General features: G+C 39.0%; 1 protein-coding gene across 4 annotated transcripts in view; it reads left to right on the top strand.

The window, feature by feature from the left end:
* The window catches only part of LOC145465187 (uncharacterized), a 31,553-nt gene extending 18,003 nt beyond the window's left edge, over nt 1–13,550 (top strand). For 2 of the 4 annotated variants that reach the window (XM_081448955.1, XM_081448954.1), the window contains exons 2-4: nt 4,323–4,768; nt 5,616–5,847; nt 7,288–9,191. In XM_081448955.1, the coding sequence (XP_081305081.1) occupies nt 4,337–4,768; nt 5,616–5,847; nt 7,288–7,538 (915 nt within the window). In that variant the 5' untranslated portion in view covers nt 4,323–4,336 and the 3' untranslated portion in view covers nt 7,539–9,191. Of the gene's footprint in view, nt 1–4,213; nt 4,769–5,615; nt 5,848–7,287; nt 9,192–9,492 lie in introns of those variants that run through there. The other 2 variants (XM_081448956.1, XM_081448953.1) reach the window with 2 other exon arrangements.
* Nucleotides 13,551–20,252: the final 6,702 nt, after the last annotated feature.

Here is a 20,252-nt window from a genome sequence, read left to right on the forward strand (position 1 = left end):
ATGTGAACGATTCACAGTTTCTGATTGTCATTACAGATTTAAATTAAAGACGTTTTTCAATTACATCAACAACCGATATTTTAGTAATGGCTTTCTATACTGTCTCAATGGAAATGAATGACCTATCTTCATACCCGAAGCCTAATTCGTACTTCTTGGTCAAGACCATCAATCTTCATCATGGAAATTCTTGCATGGCTGAAACTGTTCTCAATCTTGGCCATCGAAGCTACGGTGCTGTATTGTCCAAGTAAAATTACTAGCAGTTTAATTTGTTTTCTGTGTAATAGATAAAACAAACTTGTTCAAGGTAAAGAAAGGTATTTTGATGGAGTTTTAAATCAGTGTTGCCACTTAACTATAAGTCGTTTTAGGTAACTTATTGGCTCAAAGAATGGAACTGAATCACGAACGCATTTCTGGAAAATTTGATAAGTTGAATAACTCTTTCAGTAGTGTATTAATACTTTAGATCCCGTTACTGTTGCTTTCGCTCATCGTCTGGTTTATGAAAACATTCACTACATGCTATTGTTTAAAGTATGTATGAATTTCAAACGAATTTTGAAATTGTTTTATGAAAGTTTACTGATGTATACTAATCACATAGTTAAAATCATGAACAGGGCCACGATATCTGCAGAGTTCAGTTTCGTTATCATTTTTTGTTCTTGAAAGAACAGATACTTTCACAAAATAGCTTCTTATATCTTTATTTATGATCTTTTTCCAGTTCAACATTTCAGAATGGTCAATGATAATACCCTACTGATTGTGAACTCTTGCATCATATTAGAAGATAAATTTGCATTCTTGGGAGACAATCAATCCGCCAGTTCGTCTCTCTTGAAGTTCTAGAACATTTAGGCCACATAATTAGCTTTTCTGAGAAACAATGCTGAAGAGTGCACAAAGCATATCACATTATTTTAATTTCTTAGCTGTTCATGACAGCAGCCGTAACGTCTAGTGAATATTGGTTTTAAAGTCGTGACAAAGTTGTCTCCAAAATTAACACAAAAGTAATTTTCTTGACAAAGTTGTGGGAAAACCATCGTATAAAAATAAACCTTTCCATTGGTTGATATTAATCGCATAATTAATTTCAGCATGCGTGCGTGGCATTTAATGCTCTCCATTAACTTTTCTTCGGTTAAAAAAAAGCTTTTTAATTACTTTCTCGTTTCATGCTTTTTTCACGTGTTCGCATCAGTCTAGTTATAGTTTAACTGTTTGGTAAGTTCAGGACAGAAAGAGGGCGTTGGCTGGCCGACGTGCGCAATTGCAACAATTGGGAATAGAATAAACTGGGCGAACCTTTCGCCATCAGCCAGCAACAGCTTGTAGATTGTGGCTATTCCGTGTTAACTATCCCGGTGAATAAGTCGAAAGTAAAGGTAAGTTGGTGTAAGATGACTGCGTACCTTTTTGAAACACCTTCAAAGTTTTGGAAAATGATGTTGAACACATCAATAGAATTACGCGTTCTTGAATCTTATTACAAGAAGCAATGGTTCCGCGCCCTTTCGATGATCTAGCAATATCGCGTTGAAGACTGGAGTATATTTCCTCCTTACTTACTTAAAAGACTGTTATTCTTTGTTGCCGATCAACGTGTTGTCGGAAGTGGACGATTTAAACGCTGCACGTATTGATTTCTTCTGCTTGTCACGATTTCAAGTCAGAGCAAGACGGTCATCGAATGATGATTTTTTTTCGAATGAACAATCTCAGCACTTTCATTTGAAGTTTCACTTCATTTCTTGATCAGTTCATCCACACGCCCCAATAACTTTTGTTTAGTGTGAAGAGGTTTTGTGCAAGGCGACAGTATTCTGGTCCCAGGCAATGTTCTCACGACCATCTCTGAACGCAGCTTCTAGTGCAATTGACGCATGCCATCCTTCGGTCGTAATTACACATTTACATTACATATAATGTGTTTTCTTTCTGCTTTTAAACAGGGAAACAGTTTAGACTTGAGCTGAGTGCAATTTTGAGGATGGCTTGTTAAGCTTATCATCTAAACTTTGCATTGTAAAATTCATCCAAAGTATTATTAGAAGAGAAATTTGCGTTTTTGGGAGACACTTTAGCCGCCGTTGGTTTTACTTGAAGTTCTAGGGCTTTCAAGCCACATAATTATATTTCCGAGAAGCAATGTTTAAGGGCGCATAGAGCACATTACATGTATCCAAAGTTTAGAGAATATTGGTTTCAAAGTTTTACAAATTTGTTTCCAAAGTTTATACTAAAGTAACTTGCGTGGCAAAATTGTGATCAATTACATTATAACGTCTGTATTGTTCATTAAAATTTTAATTACTTTTTCCATATCAAGAAGTGTTAACGTATTCAGGTAGGGAATTTATTTTACTTTAACTGAAAAGCGTAGGCAAACATGCGAAATCGCGACAATTGTAAACAATAAACTGTAAGCAACTTTCGCCATCAGCTCTAAAGAGCGTGTAAATTGTTTCCATTAAGTGTTAAGTGTTCTGTTGCCGAATGAAAAGGAGGCGAGTTGGTATAAGATGATTACGCAGTTTCTTCTTAATTCTGGTGCGCCGCAACAGAACAAGTCAATAGAATCAAGCGCTCACAAGAAGCAATTCGTTGATTCAGCTAGATTAGGTTAAAGACGAAGGTCTATTTTTTCTCCTGACTTACGTAACAAACTTTTATTCTATGTTGCTGATCAACGTATTGTAGAAGTGGAAGCACTTAAACCAACTGAATGATAAAATTGAAAGCATTTCTTTGTTCGGTGTCCTCAGCGATAAACCTCACAGAAATTTAAATACTTCGATTTTTATAAAACTGAATTACGAACGCGCGCGTTTCTGGAAAATTTCATGAGTTGCATAACCCTCTCAGAATACCAAAACAATGTATTTACATGTATACTTTTGATTGTGTTACTTATTTTCCGTTCTTTGTGTAGTTTATCGTGTAAAATTTCAATCGAATTTTGAATGCAACTTGCAGAATTCAGTTACATTGTCTTTTCTTACGCGTTCTTGAGTCATATTACAAGAAGCAATGGTTGCGCGGGCTTATAACGATCTAGCTAGATCGCGATAAAGACGTATTTTTCCTGATCAACGTGTTTTAGAAGTGGACGATTTAAATGCTGCACGTGTACATGTTGAATTCCTCTGCTTGTCACAATTTTAAAGTAGAACAAGCTGGCTGTCCATTAATTTTCTTGGAATGAACAATCTATACGCACTTTATTTTCTATTTCGCTTCACTTCTACGTTATGATTGTTTGCTTTTATTAGTTTTTAAATCAATTAAAGGACACAGACCTTTATAACCAAGAAAATACAATGATATATATAAGTTGCAAGGTGAAGAGGTTTTTGTGCGGGGTCATTCAGGTTCCAACCATTATTATATAGGCACGAGTGTTCTACTGGAAAATATATCATTCGTATACCACATCAGAGACTCGGGTGGCGCACTTACTATATCCTTACTAGTGAAGATATCGATTACTTCACTGATATCATGTCTGACCCTTAAACTGTACTTAAATTTGTTGGAGTATGAACGAAACAACTTCGGATCTTCCTCGAAAGTCTTCGGCAGTCTTCGGTAATCTTCGGAAATATTCGTAATTAGTTCGGAAACGTTCATGTGGCCTTCGGACAATTTTTGGAGATTCTTCGGAAATCTTCGGAAAGTGGTCGGAACAAAAAAGCTTCAGAAAATCGTCAAAAACTTCGTTATCAGTATGTCTATTTTAAAAACAAAATAATACATGGTTGCTTGTAGATATGGAATATATCTTCGAGTCTTCAACTTTATATCTCACCCTTTCGCTGTGCTCACTCGTGAGATATCAATTTGAACACTCGAAGATATATTCCATATCTACGCGTGCCCATGTACTATCCTCTATTTTCTAGGAATTGAAAGGTTGCTTATGGCCTTATCATGCATAATTTGCTGGCTATGGCGTTTTTCCATTTTCTTTTATCGTTTAGCGTAGATAGTTGCTGCTTTGTTTTCAATAACCGGTCTTTCTGGAATGCCGAGCTCTTTACAACATTGTGTAGCTTCTTCCGCGACAGAGTAGATTTTCTTCCTTTCAGTCGTAACTTTTTACTAATTGGAAGAGTGGGCCATCTTTTCCTGTCAAATATGCATTAACCTCTATGGTGGTGGTTTTAACGGACAATTTGAGTTCAACTGTTATTATACAGCAGTTAAAAACTTCTGTATGCTATCCAGACGACCAAGACGTAATTGGTGTACGTTCTCGTTATTCTCAAACACAATCACCTTTCTAAAACCAATTTTCTTACCGTTCACAGACTTGGCAGTTATCATGGCAGACCTCCGTAGCAAGCTCCAACTGGTTCTTGAAAGAGTCGAGGACTTCCTGAAAAAGGGCATCGGAGAATCAACCGAGGAAGCTGAAAAACGACTGGCAACACTCCGTGAAATGTCTGAAATCCTAGCAGGTATTATCGCAGAAAAAGGCCAAGTTAAGGAAGAGGCATTCGAGGGGAACCAGTGCATAGTACTCATGGTGGGACTTAACGAAATTCTGCTTTTTGGGCTTTACATTGAGTGTCTGACTCAGCTCTCCAATCGGTCCAACATGGTCAATGAAATGGAGAACAAACAGAAAGAGGATAAATCGAGTGCACTTCCTGAATTCATGCAAGTAAAGTACGATCAAGTTAAGTCCTACCTGGAAAAAGCCGAAGGGCAACTAAAGAAGATCGATGAAACGCTTTCTGAGCTGTTGCCAAAGGTGAGAGTTTACTATCTGCTGCATGCGGCCTTTTTGCCGGTTTCACTGCCATAAATAGTCCATTATTTACGCCTCAAATTCAGTCGACTCACCCTGAGATATTAAATTGGGAAACAATTCGCCCTGTGTATTTTATACCGGCCCGACTATTCCGTGACCTATGACGCAACCAACGTAACTGGGTTTAAAATTTCATCTGAGGTCAGCCTTTTTTTAGCCCAAGCGCGTATCTTCGTTTGCTCGTTTGCTTAGTAGCTTCAGACAACACTTTTTCAAAGTATTCCTCAGCATAATGAATAACTGATAAAAATTAGGGTTTTGTGTGGTTACCTCTGCATAAAAAAAAAAGAAAGAAAGGAAGAAAAAATGAATAAATTTCATTTGTTTCACTTACCCTCGTTTAGTCCTTTAGCTCAAGTGCCAGTGGGGCTGACCAGAACTAAGGTTTCACAAGGTGAAGCGGCAGCTGAGAGCTGTAGGAGGCTTGCGAGTAAGCTACTTACAAACGGGCCGACTTATCAATGAGTAAGAATCTTGATAGATGCGACTCTTGAAAGCTAAATCTTTGCTTTCCGTCTAAAATATGAGAAAATTTCAGAGTCCTGAACATTCAGTCAATTTAAGACCGTTCCTCGGCCGGCGGCTGTCGGTCACATAATCAGATTGTGTTTGATACAGAACTCTCTAGATCAGTTTTTTCGTCTAGCTTACAGTATGAGGTAACCAGTGATATTTGGTTTCCGTGGCTGACAAAGTGCTCTTGGGGCATAATGTCAGTTTTACAAATTATGTCAGTGCTAAAACCCTAATTCAGTCTCGCAATGACAATTAGTTGTGTGACCTACAGGTAAGGAGGGCAAAAATACGCAAATTCGAAATCCCAGATGTGGAGATCGCTGATTTGGAAACGGATAAAGAAGATATCACGGATGAGTTACAGACATGCAAGAAGTACCTGGACAGTGCCGAGGAAATGCTCAGCAAGCTGAAGGAGGATATAACATCAGAAACGTGGAAGTTTGGTGTCAAGGTGGTAGGAGCATCTGCAGGAATTGCGGCAGTAGTAGCTGTTGGCGGTGGTAAGCTAATAATTTTATCCTTTTGGAATACAAATATTTATTCTAACGATTTTATAGACGATGTAAACATTCGTTTGCAATATGTACAAAGAATTTTCATTCGATCAACAGAATTAATCAATACCGACTGGGAAAATAATCAGCGCATGCATGATCACTACAATTATAGGTGCATTTTACTTTCGGAAAATTTCTTAATGAGTTTGACCTAACTTTCGAATATTTTGACTCAATGGGCGTATGGTAGTTTCTTCATTCATAATTTGCGTCAAATGTCCGTCAGTGTTTCGAAATCGCAAAAATTTGATGAGCAAAAGCATACTGTGAAAATTGGCGGAAAAAATCATGCCCTTCGCTTGGCTAACCCACAGGGTACCTAGGCTCACGATGCGACAAGGGCTAACCACGTGCATAAGTTGCTCGATATTTCTCAAAAAGATTCTCAACAAGCGCTGCGAAACTTCGGAAAGTTTCGTTTTTTCATTTACGCGCAAAAATAGCTTGCGGCTCGAAACGTCGAAGCTTGGAAAGTTTGATTTTCGGACTACACCGAAGCAGTTTTTAGCCAAAGGAGTAAAATTTGAATCGCACGGTTCTAACTCTTCAGTCTCGAAGATCTACATCTGATTCGGAAAAGTCGTGTTAGGTCGTCGTTTTGGAGGTTTAGATCATTATGAGCTAGTGGAAAAATTGCTAACACCAATGTCAATCAAACCTACAGTTTTAAAACTTTCAATAAATCTCCGTTACATGTGTGAAGTAGTTTTCCCGACCGGGTTCAGCTGATGAAACAATTCGCCGCCAAATCATAGACTACGCCGTGAGTAATCCCTCTTTCGTGATAAGTCCTTCGAGCGTGACCATGAATAAACCGCGAGAAAAGTATGGCCGCGCGAAATCCAGGGCTTCTTGCCCTTAGTATTTCGCCCGGCCATTTTGTGCTCGAGGTTTCTTTCGCGTTGTGCACGATGGACTAAGCGAAAGAGGGACTGAATCGTAGTCTACCAAATCAAAGTGACATGATTGATTTATTTTTAAGCCGGCGCTAGCGTTTAGGTAAAAGTTAATTACAAAAATAATATAATTTAGCCGGCTGTAAAGCTTCATAAAACTCCTTATCTCCTTATTGCCGCCTTCGCCGCCGCCGCTTTCACCAGGGCCCAGTTGTTCGAAGGCTGAATAACGATATGCAGCGGATAAATCGCTATCCAGTGAATGTTAACAAAACAAACCGTGCTATCTGCTGGATAGTGATTAATCCGGAGGATAGCGTCGACCACCTCTGAACAACCCGGACCAGATGGTTACATCGTAAGACTAGGATCCCTACGGTTAGCCCCTCAGTTCCAAACTATCAATAGGTCTGGGCTCGCTTTTATATGTAATTGCTTATTTCTACCTTATCCCAACGTTCAGTTTCATTTAACATTATTTTCCTAGCTCGCTTTGCCACCAATGAAATTACGAAGATTTGCCAATACCTTGGTAGAGGTGGGTCAATAGCCGTGGGTGCGTTAGCAGCAGTATCTCTTCTCATTGGCCTTTGGAGTATTATAGATAAATACAAAACATCGTATAGAGACTATATTGACCCTTTGAAGGTGAAATTGCACGGGCTACAGACAGAATATGGTATAATGGAAAGAAAATTTAAGACAAGAGTGACTGATAGAATGAAGGCGAAGAATTAAAGAATCATGAGATATTCACCAAATGACAAAAGAAATAAAAAACGAAAACGAAAACGTGTTAAAACCATATTAAACATGATATGTATACGCTTTCATGAAAACCACGAATTGGGACTGAAGAGATTTGTAATACTCTAGGAAAATTAGCTATAGAGCTTTTTCACATTAGATGAAGATGTAGTCTCCATTGCTGAGCTCGAGTAGAACTGGGCCTTGTGCCATTAATTAAATTCGCGAACAGACCATGGATAAGTCATTTTCTTACGAGAATCAATAGCCAATAACGTTGAATTAGTTTCGATACGCACTGCAACACAATTACACTCCGACGTCATTGTTCTTCGAGGGGCCCTGATCTAAGAAGAAGAGCCTCTCGCGAATCTGATGACACGCCAGTGTCGCATCAATACGGGAGGGAGATTTCATCTTATGAAATTGAATTCACACCAGCAACGGTGAAGAATACATACATTTATACCATGCCATAGAAATTACAGCCAATCAGAATACAGGAAAGCCGTTGTATATTCGACGGTATCACACCTAACCTTCCCATCGTGCCCTGCGCGTATTTCGCATTGATTGTGATGGCCACTGTATTTTCTATGGCATGGTATAAAATAGTTATACAGCGCTCTTTAAGGGGCTGGTGTGTATACCGAGAAAATACAAATGACTCGTGGCATATTCCATGGTATACCACTCGAAAGCGTTGCATAACTAGTATGTATTCTGCTTCGCATAGTTTCATATAGAATCATTACTTAGCTCTTATTAACCGAGCAGGAGGTCTGTATGAGAGAATCTTGACCGAGGTCGACGGTGAGTACAGACCGAACGCAGTGAGGTCTGTACACACAACCGAGGTTAAGATTCTCCCATACAGACCGATTTAGCTCGGTTAATAAGATGTTTATTATATGGCAAAGAAGAAAACTTTGATTCGCTTAATGTAACTGGTTTGCTTGCGAGCGGCGTTGAGCTTAACTTGAACCTGCCGAAATTTGCTCGTCCTCTTTACTTTTTTTTTTTTTTGTTATCAGGCTTTTTGGCACATCCATAAATGATTTAGAAGAAAATAAAAGAAAACGGTGAACATTTTTGTATTTTAGTTTGCTACTTTTTCAACGCAAAATGAAACCGGTCTAGAAGCCGGTCTAGATGGGAAAATCTAGACCGCGGTCAATATCGATTTCAGCCAATCAAATTCGTGAATTCAGTAGTTCCCAGTCCTTGTGAGAAACAGCCATATAATAATGTAAAATAATTTTTTTTTAAGTGAAAGGGTATTATCCTAGACAGAAGCTGGCCATTTATCTCCAAGATAAGAATGTTTCGTACACTAATTCAGTCGTAGTGAGGAGTGACTGTAGGAACGATCGTACAATCAGAGTATTTGCTCATTCCTTTGAATTCTTTTACGCTGAATCCCATAGAGAACCTCATTTTACAGTTGACAGTAAAGCGCACCTGATTATTCAACGAGAAAATTTCACCGAATAATTTTTGGACATTGGTAAATTTTCCTACCTCATGTTAATGTTATGAGCGTCAGGACGTCCTCGTGGTTGTCAAAACGTTTTTCTATATAATAAGTTTAATTTGCCGAATAACAACCATCTGTTTACCTGAACGTAGTGTGCACCCGAGTTTCAAGTTCAGTTCGGGCGGGATTTAGTTTTCGGGAGCTGGGTCTGTCTGTCTGTCTGTCTGTCTGTCTGTCTGTCTGTCTGAAAATTAGATCGGATTTGCAAACCGAAAGTTAGGGGGTTTAAAAGTACGTGGTCGCTTGTACTTTATGGTTATGTGTATATCAGTATCAGGGAAAACATTGCATTTCTCTTTGTTTTTTCTTTTTAGTTATGCTATATACTCGTATAAATGTTAAAAAAAAATGTGCATATAATTCTGTTGTCTCACTTTCTTTCTCTTACGAAATTACTTTACTTTATAGTCCCGCTATTTGGGGCGGCATCAGCTCCCCTGGCCGTCGCCTTCTTGGTGTGGAGAGGTTGGTTTCCTGAGAAAAAATATTATTTCAAGTTACTTTTGATTTTTCGTAATCACTCATGTTTAATGCAAGAAAATGACCACATAAAACTGACATTAAAAGAAATTCGCTGTAAATTTCTTTGCTAGTGACTTTAGCTTTGCTTATAGCATAATCACAGTTTCCGCATATGAAACACAATGATGGAACCTTTTACACGGAGTCGAGTGTAACATGCTTTTCAACTTTCGTCAGTTACTTCATTACTTAAGCCTAGGTTGTTTTAATTCTCAGGAACCGTTCATTTTTAATCGATCGGAGGGGGGAATGGATGAGAAGTTAAGAAACCCCTAGTTGGTTCCGATTTTTAGGAGCCTCTGCTCTATATATCGGTAAAAGTCGTCACAAACCACATCATTTTGCTACTTTACAGCTATACATGTGACATTGGGATGTACAGCAGTTGTTCAGAAGATCTTCTCCACAAAAGTTCAAGTTAACAGGTTCATTTACAAGTTTAACATTCAAACGCTCCTGAATTTGGCCTATTCTAAGGGGATATTCGAATGCATTTGATAGGTACCAAGGCAACATTCTCTGATACTATGTATGAAGAGTTTCTATTAATACAAATCTTAGGGTTAGAATGTCAACTTCTCTAACACGATCTAACTTATTAATTGTCCGCTGACACCAATGTTAATGACCAAAGTTGAAGATGTTTTTCTAAAATGAGTATTTCTTAGTTTTCTCTATCCTAACCAACTTTAAGTAGACTTTTTAGTTCGTTTTTCTAAAGAGATAACAAAAAATGTCTCAATGGGTATTCCGCTCTCACTCATGTTGGGAGAAACTGCATTGATAGGTACAAAATACACTCTTACAGAATCCTATGCGAAACATTCTACGAGCGCCCTAAAAAACTGATTTCAAGATTCAAGGCCCCACATAGTAGCTAGCTAAAAACATTCAGAATCTCTTACTAAGAGAGAAAATGATTTTCTCACCCAGTTCCCCTCTCCAATAAATATTGAGCGTTTCCTGAGCATGCACTCCAGTTGAATAAACTACAGAATCTGGAAACAGCTGACGAAAAATATTTTCTGTTTTACAAACAAAAGCTACCTGCTATGGCAGAACTTCTGTTTTTCACCTTTTTGTCGGATGCAGAATAAAGATTAACAGTGTCAAAACCGTTACTCGGAGATGAAATCGGTTAAAACAAAAAGTAAACATGCGTTAACGAGTAAAAGAGAGGCTCTCCGTGGGTACAAACGGACTTCCTTTCCATGTATTTCTTTTTTCCTTTTACAAGTTACTTTTATTTTCGGCAGTTGCTATCTTCATTATCCTGTGAAGGATTTGTACATCGCCATTCCTCAGTCACTTCTTCGATACGACGTCCAGTGACGTGCTTTCATTTAGAAACGTGACCGGATGCTTGTTGTTCCAGTGATCAATATTTAAACGTTACAAATTTGCTTAAATTGGTATCAATTGATGCGCACTGTTTTCATCCAAATCAGAGGCTAGACGCATGCAAACTCAGTTAACCGCCCTGGGACGAGGGGGGGGGGAGCGCAGGGGGGTGGTGCTCGATAGCCTTGGATAGTTGGATAGTTAAGTGAATTCAAAACTTTTCTTTGACTGCCAAATTGAAGGAGAATGTAGAATGAATCCAATTTAGCTGTCATTTGAAATGGTAATACCTTTCCAAAATCTGATAGTGTAAAACCATGAATCCCATGATGATGATGCCTTTTATTACTCCGTCTCGGAGCATAGGCCACAGATAAAGCGCCTCCACCCTCCTCTGTCTCTGGCCATCTGTTCAATCTGATTCCAGGTGTAGCCTGGTTCCAGGTGTAGCCTGATTCCAGGTGTAGCCATTATATATTTAAATAACGCGGCTTTCCAAGGCTTTCCAAAAGACAGTCAACGTGTGTTTTGGTGATAAGGCGTACACAAAATCATTAACCTAAACATAACTGTTTTGCAATATCGCCTGCAGTTTGTTGAACTTTTCTCCGACCTTTCGTAGATTACATGGTATTTTGGCTACGCTACTATTTGCAATCTCAGCATGAACTTCGTGAACGCTTTGCGTTTCGTTAAGGCAGTCATTGGAGAGCCGCTCTGTTATCTTGTTAACAGCTGTCACAGCTAGAATAGACAAATAATTGTTTCATCCAATACAATTAAAGCGGTCAATTGCGAACGGTTGACTGGTGGAGGGGGTGCACTAGGGCTCTAAATACCCGCTTCACGTCACGTTTGCTCTCAGTTCCCGCCCTAGATAGTGTAATGTAACTCAGTCACGAATTTTTCCTAGTTCTCACCTCTTCTGCCGTCTTGGGAACTCCGCGTTTCCCATTTCGGTTTTCCTTTCGGCCTCCTCCCGTAGATTCCCTTGTACATCCTTCTCCTCCACTCAATACTGTTCAGCTTGACCATATGTAGTTTGTAAATCTGCAAATCGCAGAATGTGGAGGGGAGAAACATGTCTGCTACATATTGTCGACTTATGCTTGAATCGACTGGCCTAGTAGGGTACAAGTACAGTACAGTATGTGTTATTAATCCCATCCTCGAGATCAACTGCATGCTACATGCCAGGTACTTCGGTGATGTTTGCTTAAAAACTGTAAGTGTTTCTCCAACTGGAGTTAGTCGGTTGTCTTATGTCTTGTTGAGTTTTTTTTTAAATAGATTCAATCCTGTTTAATTCCTGATATTTCAGCCGAAAGATTGAAGAGGTTTCCTCTTGTAAGGGAAAGAATCTGTGTTTAGAAATTTACTTAAAGATTAGTTAGTAGTCCATTTAAGGACAGAAAATTGGTTTAATTCATGTAGCAAAAAGTGAGAGTTTTACTGATTTGTAGAAGACAGGATTTAAGTAGCGTTTTCTTAATATTCATTCCATTACATTTACGATATAGATTTAATTGTGGGTTTTAAAACTGAGAGCTATTCTTCTTCGTACCTTAAGCTCTTGTTAAGGTTAATCTATTTTAGATTTCATGATTAAGAATGTACAGGTTCAACCCTTTCAGTGCCAAGTATAATCTACATCTCATTTCTCCTTAAGATATCGATACATTGTCAAATAGAAAGGTAACGAGAATGAAAAAGTCTCTGAATTAATTCTAAAGAAAGACTCGGCTATCAACTGTGAGAATTAAGATTAAAAAAAGGAAGCTATGAAAGGGTTGAAGAATTCTTGGCAGTGTAAAACTAGATAGTTAAAGAATGGGTGTAGTATTGAAAGGCTGAATATACCAACAGCCTTATTGTAAGGTATCAAGGCTTAACTGAGAATATAGACATTTATTAAGAAACATTTATACTGTATTAGTATCATGTTATGCGGTTATATATTTAGAGGTTTTAACCTTCAGTACGGTAATCTATATAGCCTGTTTTTCAACTGCTTTTAGTTTGTAAGAAAATGCTTGGCTTTAATTAAAAGAAAGGTTCAGTTGAGCATAATTTTTTAGATGTCTTCCTTTTCTGCGCTTTACGTCTATTGGCTGTGGGGAGTGTTGGAGGAGCCGTGACCTAATGATTAGTGCGCTGGACTCTGCATCGAAGGTCCGGCTTTGAGCTTTACCTGTTCTCATTGTATTGTGTTCTTGGATAAGAGACTTTACTCTCACAGTGCCTCTCTCCACCCAGGGGTATAAATGGGTAACAGTGATCCGTGGAGGTAACCTGACAGAATGCCAAGGAGCACCCTGCAATTGACTAATATGCATCTTATCCAGGGTAGCGATTAGATTGATTAATCATTTGAACTTCTTTTGATCGGGTGCGCTCAAAAAACAGTTCCAGTTGAAGCCAGGCACATGTGATAATCTTTTCATAAAACGATGATAGTGGCGTGTTGTGGCCTTCTCCAGTCCAAATGAAAATTGTCGACGTATTTCTGTTTTTTCGATGTATACCTACAGTCAAAGTAAAATTTTTAATTTTCTAGCAGTAATAAAGTTTGATATTTAGCAAGTAACAACTTCCCCGTCGCTTCAGACCATTCACGTTCCACTTTAGGTTACGTTACAATTAAGCTTTTGATGCGCTTAACATAACACATTACATAACATAACATTACATAACATAACATCAGTTAAGAAACTTGTCTATTAAAACATCTTTCCGGTTAATGTAGTTTCGATTCCGGGAAATTTTTCAGTGCCCTTTGGATCTCGTATCGAGGATGTGCGCATTTACAAATGAATGTGCTTTGTTCTCGGCTTGAGGTACACGTTTCATGTCACGCGCTCACTACATAGTGTTTCTGAAAAGGTTACAAGTGAATTCCCGGAGGAAGGGGTACTACCTTAGCTGGGCTAAATAGGCATGTCCAGCCTCAAAGAATATGATTTTTTAAGCCGTGTTGGTCATAAGTAGGGTATCGAGTTTGGCCATTTTGGTGTCTAATAGGTTATGGTTTTTGCAGCCTTGTCTTGATTTCGGCATACATCTGAACTAGGACAAGACACGGTCTTCAATATAGGGTATCAAATTGTTGGTCAGGTCATAAATAGGGAAGGAAAAAATCACAGACAGGGAAATTATTTTGGGAAGCGAACCACACACCCCAACTCAATTTTTCTGGAAGTAAACCACTTCCCTCCGACCCCAACCCCACCCCCCCCCCCCCAACTCCTCCCCAGGGAGTAAATGAAACTTGTTTGATCCATGCTATCAAACGAGTGAGTATATAGCCGGGCAGATGGCCCAAGCAATGAAATGTTTCCAGTGGACTTTGAGCATTTAGCCTTGTTTGTGTGTCCAGCAGCGCAATTGTACCGTCTTCGGTAAATTAAACCCTTTTCTTTTCGACTTTTAAACAGCGATTTCCCAAGAAAACCGGACACCAAGAAACTTAATTTTACCTCTTACACATCTCGGAGGCAACTGATGGCTATCAGAGGTTTTTTTCGTGTTTAATGAATGTTTTGTTGACTAAACGACCCACCGATCGTGGGCTTCCTCAGAGTTGTATGACATCTGTAGTTATCTGTCTGAAGCGTACTTCACTTTCTAGCAGACGATTATTAAGAGCAATCCTTGCCAAGCGCCGGGTCAAAGTGGGACATTGTGTCCATAAACTATAAAACCTCGAGAGAAACTCGAGAATGCCATCGGCTATTCTATCATCGCTGGCCTTGATCTTACCGACGAGGCCAAAATTAAACTCGGCATAACCCTGCATAACCATAAAATTTAACTCGGTGAAACTTAACGAGAGATAATACTATTGCGTAATTTAACCCGTGTTTACAACATGGCTGCGTGATGGGTTGATTCCTTTCTCTCATTGAAAACCTTTAACAAGGTGACGCTCAAGTCTCTCAATCAATGTGTTTTAAGTTTAGACAGTTTCATGGCTTCGTGGGTCATATATTGCACGTAACCGGCCGTCATCTCCGATACACAAGTGATATGGTTACTAGTGTACAAATCGAGCGTGACAACTGAATGGACTAATTAACCCAAATTTAGAATGCTTGCCCCTCGCAACTTGTTGTTTCTCGGAAACTCTCTGCATAATCTAAATTTTCACAAGTTTTAACCCCTGCCAAAATCATTACTTCACTAATGACATGACAGGTCACTTAAACACACATCTTGACATGATAGAACCCTTACAATGTGGTCAAACCTGCTTGACATGTTCAGGATAATCCTAGTTTAATTGACTGGCAAGGAAAGAATGGGCGTTGGCTGAGAGATATGCGCAATCGTGTCGTGAAACTCGAACAGTTTGGCAAACAGACTTCCCCAGCTAGAGGAGAGAATCAGAGTAAACTGTACGCAGTCTTTGCCGTCAGCCCTTAACAACTCGCAAATTATTGCCATTCAGCGTTACCTGTTCTGGTGAATCAGTCTTGAGTAAAGGTGAGAGAGCTGGTGAGTTTTGTGTGATCCCGCAGATCCAGGCGATAGATCAATAGCACCCCGCGCTTTTTATGTATACCACAAGATGCAATGGTTCCAAGAACGTTAACTTTCACTTTGTTGACCTACTCGGCTGTACAAGTAAACCACTATAAAGCCCAAGATATATTTCGGAAAAAAAACAAACAAACAAAAAAAAAACAAAAAACAAAAGATATATTTCGGCCTGCTTTACTTATTTGCTCATCCACGTCTTTAGGATGTGAACAATAATTCAAATGTTAAACATGTCCAAGTTCCCTTTCATGTCGTTATTTCAAAGTAGTGTATGATTGCTATCGAATGTGTTTCTTGGAATGAACAGTCTAAACTCTTTGTGTTCAGCTTTGCATGCTTTGTTTGTGATTTGATTTCTAAAGTCAGTTAATACATACAGGCCTCAATAATCACAGAGAAGCATCGCTACATATAAGCTTCAAGTCAAAGGAAATCCATTCGTTTTAATCCGAGGCTTGTGTAGCGTAGCGAAGTATGGCGATCAAACCTCTGACGGTCATTTTCTTCTGACTGACGCGTTCCATCGTTTCTGTCGTAGTTAAGAACTTTTACAATACATATGATCCGCGTTCTCTCTCACTCTAATAATGAACTATGAATTGATAGAGAAATGGAGCAAACACTCTCTCAGGCTCGCCAAGAGAGGTAAACTCGGGAAATACACTTCTTGAGGATGGCTTGCTAAGCTCAAAGTTCGAACTGAAGGGATTTCATTTAGGACGTAGTTTTCTAGGAATTTGAAATAGACTCATTCATAACTACAGACCTCAGTAATCAGGGAAATACACCGCTCTAATAAGGTCCAAGGTAGGGAAGTCTATTCGGTTTTTTCCGATGCTGTGCATTGTAGCGATCAAAGCAGTGACACGACAATTTCCAACTGTGACGACTACTGATGCGTTCCATCGTTTCGGTCCTAGTTGAAAATTTGGAATACTTTTGGTCCGTGTTTCGACTTATAATAATGAACTATTAATCAATAGGGAAATGACGCACAGTCTTGCTAAGACAGGCGAACTCGGAAAATAAAGGATAGCTTTTTAAGCTCAAACTAAGTCAGAATTAGAGGAATTTCATTATTTACTTTTCTAGGAATTTGAAATGGACTCAAAGGTAATAAACTGACATCATGCGAAGGTCGAGTAATATTTTCGCATCAGTGGTACTCGCTATTTTTAGAGTAAAGCAAATGACCTTACAGTAAACTTGCATTTTCTATAAAACTGACAGTTAAGAATAATCATGAATTGCAAACGAACTGTAATCAGTGCACTCTTTCAGCTAAAACAAGCGGGATTTAGCCCGTTGTCGAAAGATCACAGACCGAGGAGAACCTCTTAGTCGGCTTCCGTTGTTTTGATACTAGTGCATAAAGTATTATCATCCGTTCTGGTCAGTTCAGTTATGTTTAGTCCAGAGTTTAAAAGATGAACGTACACTGTAGTTAACACAAAATTAAACAGAAAAAGGGACACCGGTTCATCTGCTGATAGCTTTATTACCTTTTTCCGGGAAATCATTTGGAATGTAATTTAACCCCAGATCGTAAAGACACGCTTCTGTGTCTGGGATCGTTCACGTTCAATCGAGATTCCAAGAACGGCTGACATTAAACAAGACATTAGCCTAGAATAATGTAATACCCTGGTTGTCAGCAACGTTTCAACATGAGGGAATCGCTCAGTTTTTGTATGCTGCTTACACAAAAACATCCTGAAGCTCTCAAGACCACTTTGCTCCGACTAGTCATGTTTCCTCAGCTCTGACCGCGTGTCATTTTCAAAGAAGCTGTGATCACTTCGCTTCTGTAAGATCTTCTAATGTTCTGGTGAATCAGTCTGGAGTAAAGGTGAGTTAGTGAGTTTTGTGCGATGCCGCAGATCTAGCCGATAGGTCGTTAGCACTCTGTGCTTTTTATGCATGCGTGCTACAAGATGCGATGGTTCCAAGAACGTTAACTTTCATTTTGTTCACGTAACTGTGCAAGTAGACCACTCTTAAAACCAAGATCTATTTCGGCCTGCTTTACTTATTTGCCCATCCACGTGTTTAGGAAGTGAACAATAATTTAAATGTTAAACATCTCCAATTTCGCTTTCATATAATGCAAGATTGCTATTGAATGTTTTTCTTGGACTGAACAATCTAAGCACTTCGTGTTCAGCTTTGCATGCTTTATTTTGTATTTGCTTTCTAAAGTCAGTTGATACATACACTCCTCAATAATTACAAAAGAGCATCGCTTCATATTAGCTTCAAGTTGAGGAAATATATTCGTTTTAAGGTTACTTCCCACCTTCGCAGGTGCACTTCGGGAAAAAAATCGTACGAGCGCCAGTTTCAATAAAACCCCAACAAACTATATATCATAAGAAAGCTTAATAAATGTACTTTACGAAAAAAATACAATTTCAGCAATGCTTTCTTTTAGGAAGTGTCAGGAGGCGGTAAGGCGTGAAACGACCAAGCCTTCTTCTATTGAATTTATCGGGTATCGGATTCCGCAGTACGGGCAAAATGGCTGCACAGTCTTATTCACAAGGCATCAATCAACGAAAGTTTGTCGGGCTTTTTCGATATTCTGATTTGTTGTCTAGATATCCACTTCTAAAGTTGGAGTAGCTAAAAATATGCGAGATGTGTTGCGTAAATGGACGCCACGGGAAAAATGTGTTAAATATCAAAATTTCCCTACACACTTTGGTTTGTCACTATCTCTGGAATGTTCTGGCAAAATTTCACGAAAATCCGTCAAATCTGCATACCCTATAAATTCGCTCAAAGTGGATGTATTCCTCCAAAAATCAAATGCGAGATTTTAGCTTGTAAAGGTTCGTAAACAACTCACGCCACGCCCGGAGATTATCACGCCTAATAAAACCGCAAGCCAATGGAACAACAGCACCTCCTAGTGCCTATGACAATAGATCAAGATTTCCCGGGAAAAGCATCGCATTGCAACATGTTTTTTTTATCTCGCTCAGTGGAGTTCAATTTAGGACGGCGACGTAATATAATGGGCAAAGACGCCAAAGGCAAAACCCGCGCCAAAAAGGTTAAAGGGGGAAAATGTGCCGCTGAAAAACAAGACGTTAAGGAATCGACGGACAGCTTAAGAAATACCCTTATTGCTGAAATGAATTCCCCTGGGTAGGTTTCATTTTCTTCATCACTTCCGCCAGATTCCGACGAAGAATCTTGTTCGCAGCCTGCACTGACCTTAACTTTGATTTTTAAGCTACTTGCTCCAAGGATATTCGAACACTCCGGATCTTCAGCAGACGCCAAGATTGTCGAAGGCGTTTGGCCAAAGCAAGGGCCTTTGTCACTTTCAGCAAGGTTTTTTTTTTTCTTTCCTTGACAATATGGAGCTTTTTCTTTCTTCTTTGGGCCGGTTTTTTTCGTTTTCTTTACCCAAGGCCTTTTTTCTGCTGTTGATTTTTCCATAGGAGTTAGCGTAAAGAGCTTCCACGTGGGAATTTTTGTCAAGTGCGTGATGTAAATAAAAATATGCAAATGAAATGAAATACGAGCGATGAGCGTTTGCCGCGAAAATTTCCCCAGGGTTCTCGCCCGTTGACAAGATTGTGACACCTTCCTAGTTTATTAACTTTTTTTGAAAATACGTTTTTTTTAAATAACTCGGCCGCTTTTTGAGATTTTTAATGTTTTTCTTTTGGAAACACTAGATAAAATGACGAACTTAAATTTTGTCAAATAAAAGAAAAAACGATTTTTTTTTTGGCCTCTGAAGGTGGGAAGTAACCTTAATCCAAGGCTTGTGTAGGCGTAGAGATCAAAGCTCAAGCGACCATTTCCTTCTGACTGACGCGTTCCATCGTTTCTGTCTTAGTTAAGAACTTATCGCAATGTGGTCCGTGTTCTTTCGGATTTTAATAATGAACTATGAATTGATAAAGAACTTGAATGGAGTAAACACTGGTTAGACTCGCCGAGAGAGGTAAATTCGGGAAATACACTTCTCGGGGATGGCTCATTGTACGTAGTTTTCTAGGAATTTAAAATAGACTCGAGGGCTCTCAGTTGTCCTTCATTTTCCTAATAAAGTCAATTTATACCTACAGATCACAGTTATCAGGGAAATACGCCGCTCTAATTAGTTTGGAAGTGGTGAATTCTATTCTGTTTTGTCCGGTGCCTGTGTATTGTACTGATCAAAGCAGTAAGACGACAATTTCTAACTGTGGCGACTACTGACGCCTTCCATCGTTTCGGTCCTGGTTGAGAGTTTAGAATAATTCTAGTTCGTGATTCTACTTTTAAAAACGAACTATTAAACGATAGAGAAATGAAGCAAACAGACTAGCTAAGAGAGGTCAACTAGGAAAATAAAGGATGGCTTTTTAAGCTCAAGCTCGGTCAGAACTAAAGGAATTTGCTCATGTACATTTCTAGGAATTTGAAATGGAGTCAAGGGTACAAATACGTTATGTGCAAGTCGAGTGATACTTTCATATTAGATATGCTCGCTATTCTCAGAGTAAAGGAAATTACCTTACATCAAACTTGCACTTTCTATAAAACCGAGACTTATGAATAATTATGAATTATAAATGAACAGTAAACAATGCGTTACTTCAGTTCGGCTAAAACAAGTGGGATTTATGTCGACGTCGACAGTGAAAGATCGTTGAGGAGAACCTCTTATAGTCCGGCGTCCCTTGTTTTGATACTAGTGCAAGAAGTATTATCATCCGTTCTGGTCAGCTCGGTTATGTTTAGTTTAGAGTAAAAAAAAAATGACC

Source organism: Orbicella franksi, chromosome 13 (genome assembly GCF_964199315.1).
Source record: "Orbicella franksi chromosome 13, jaOrbFran1.1, whole genome shotgun sequence".
In the NCBI taxonomy this organism is placed as follows: domain Eukaryota; kingdom Metazoa; phylum Cnidaria; class Anthozoa; order Scleractinia; family Merulinidae; genus Orbicella; species Orbicella franksi.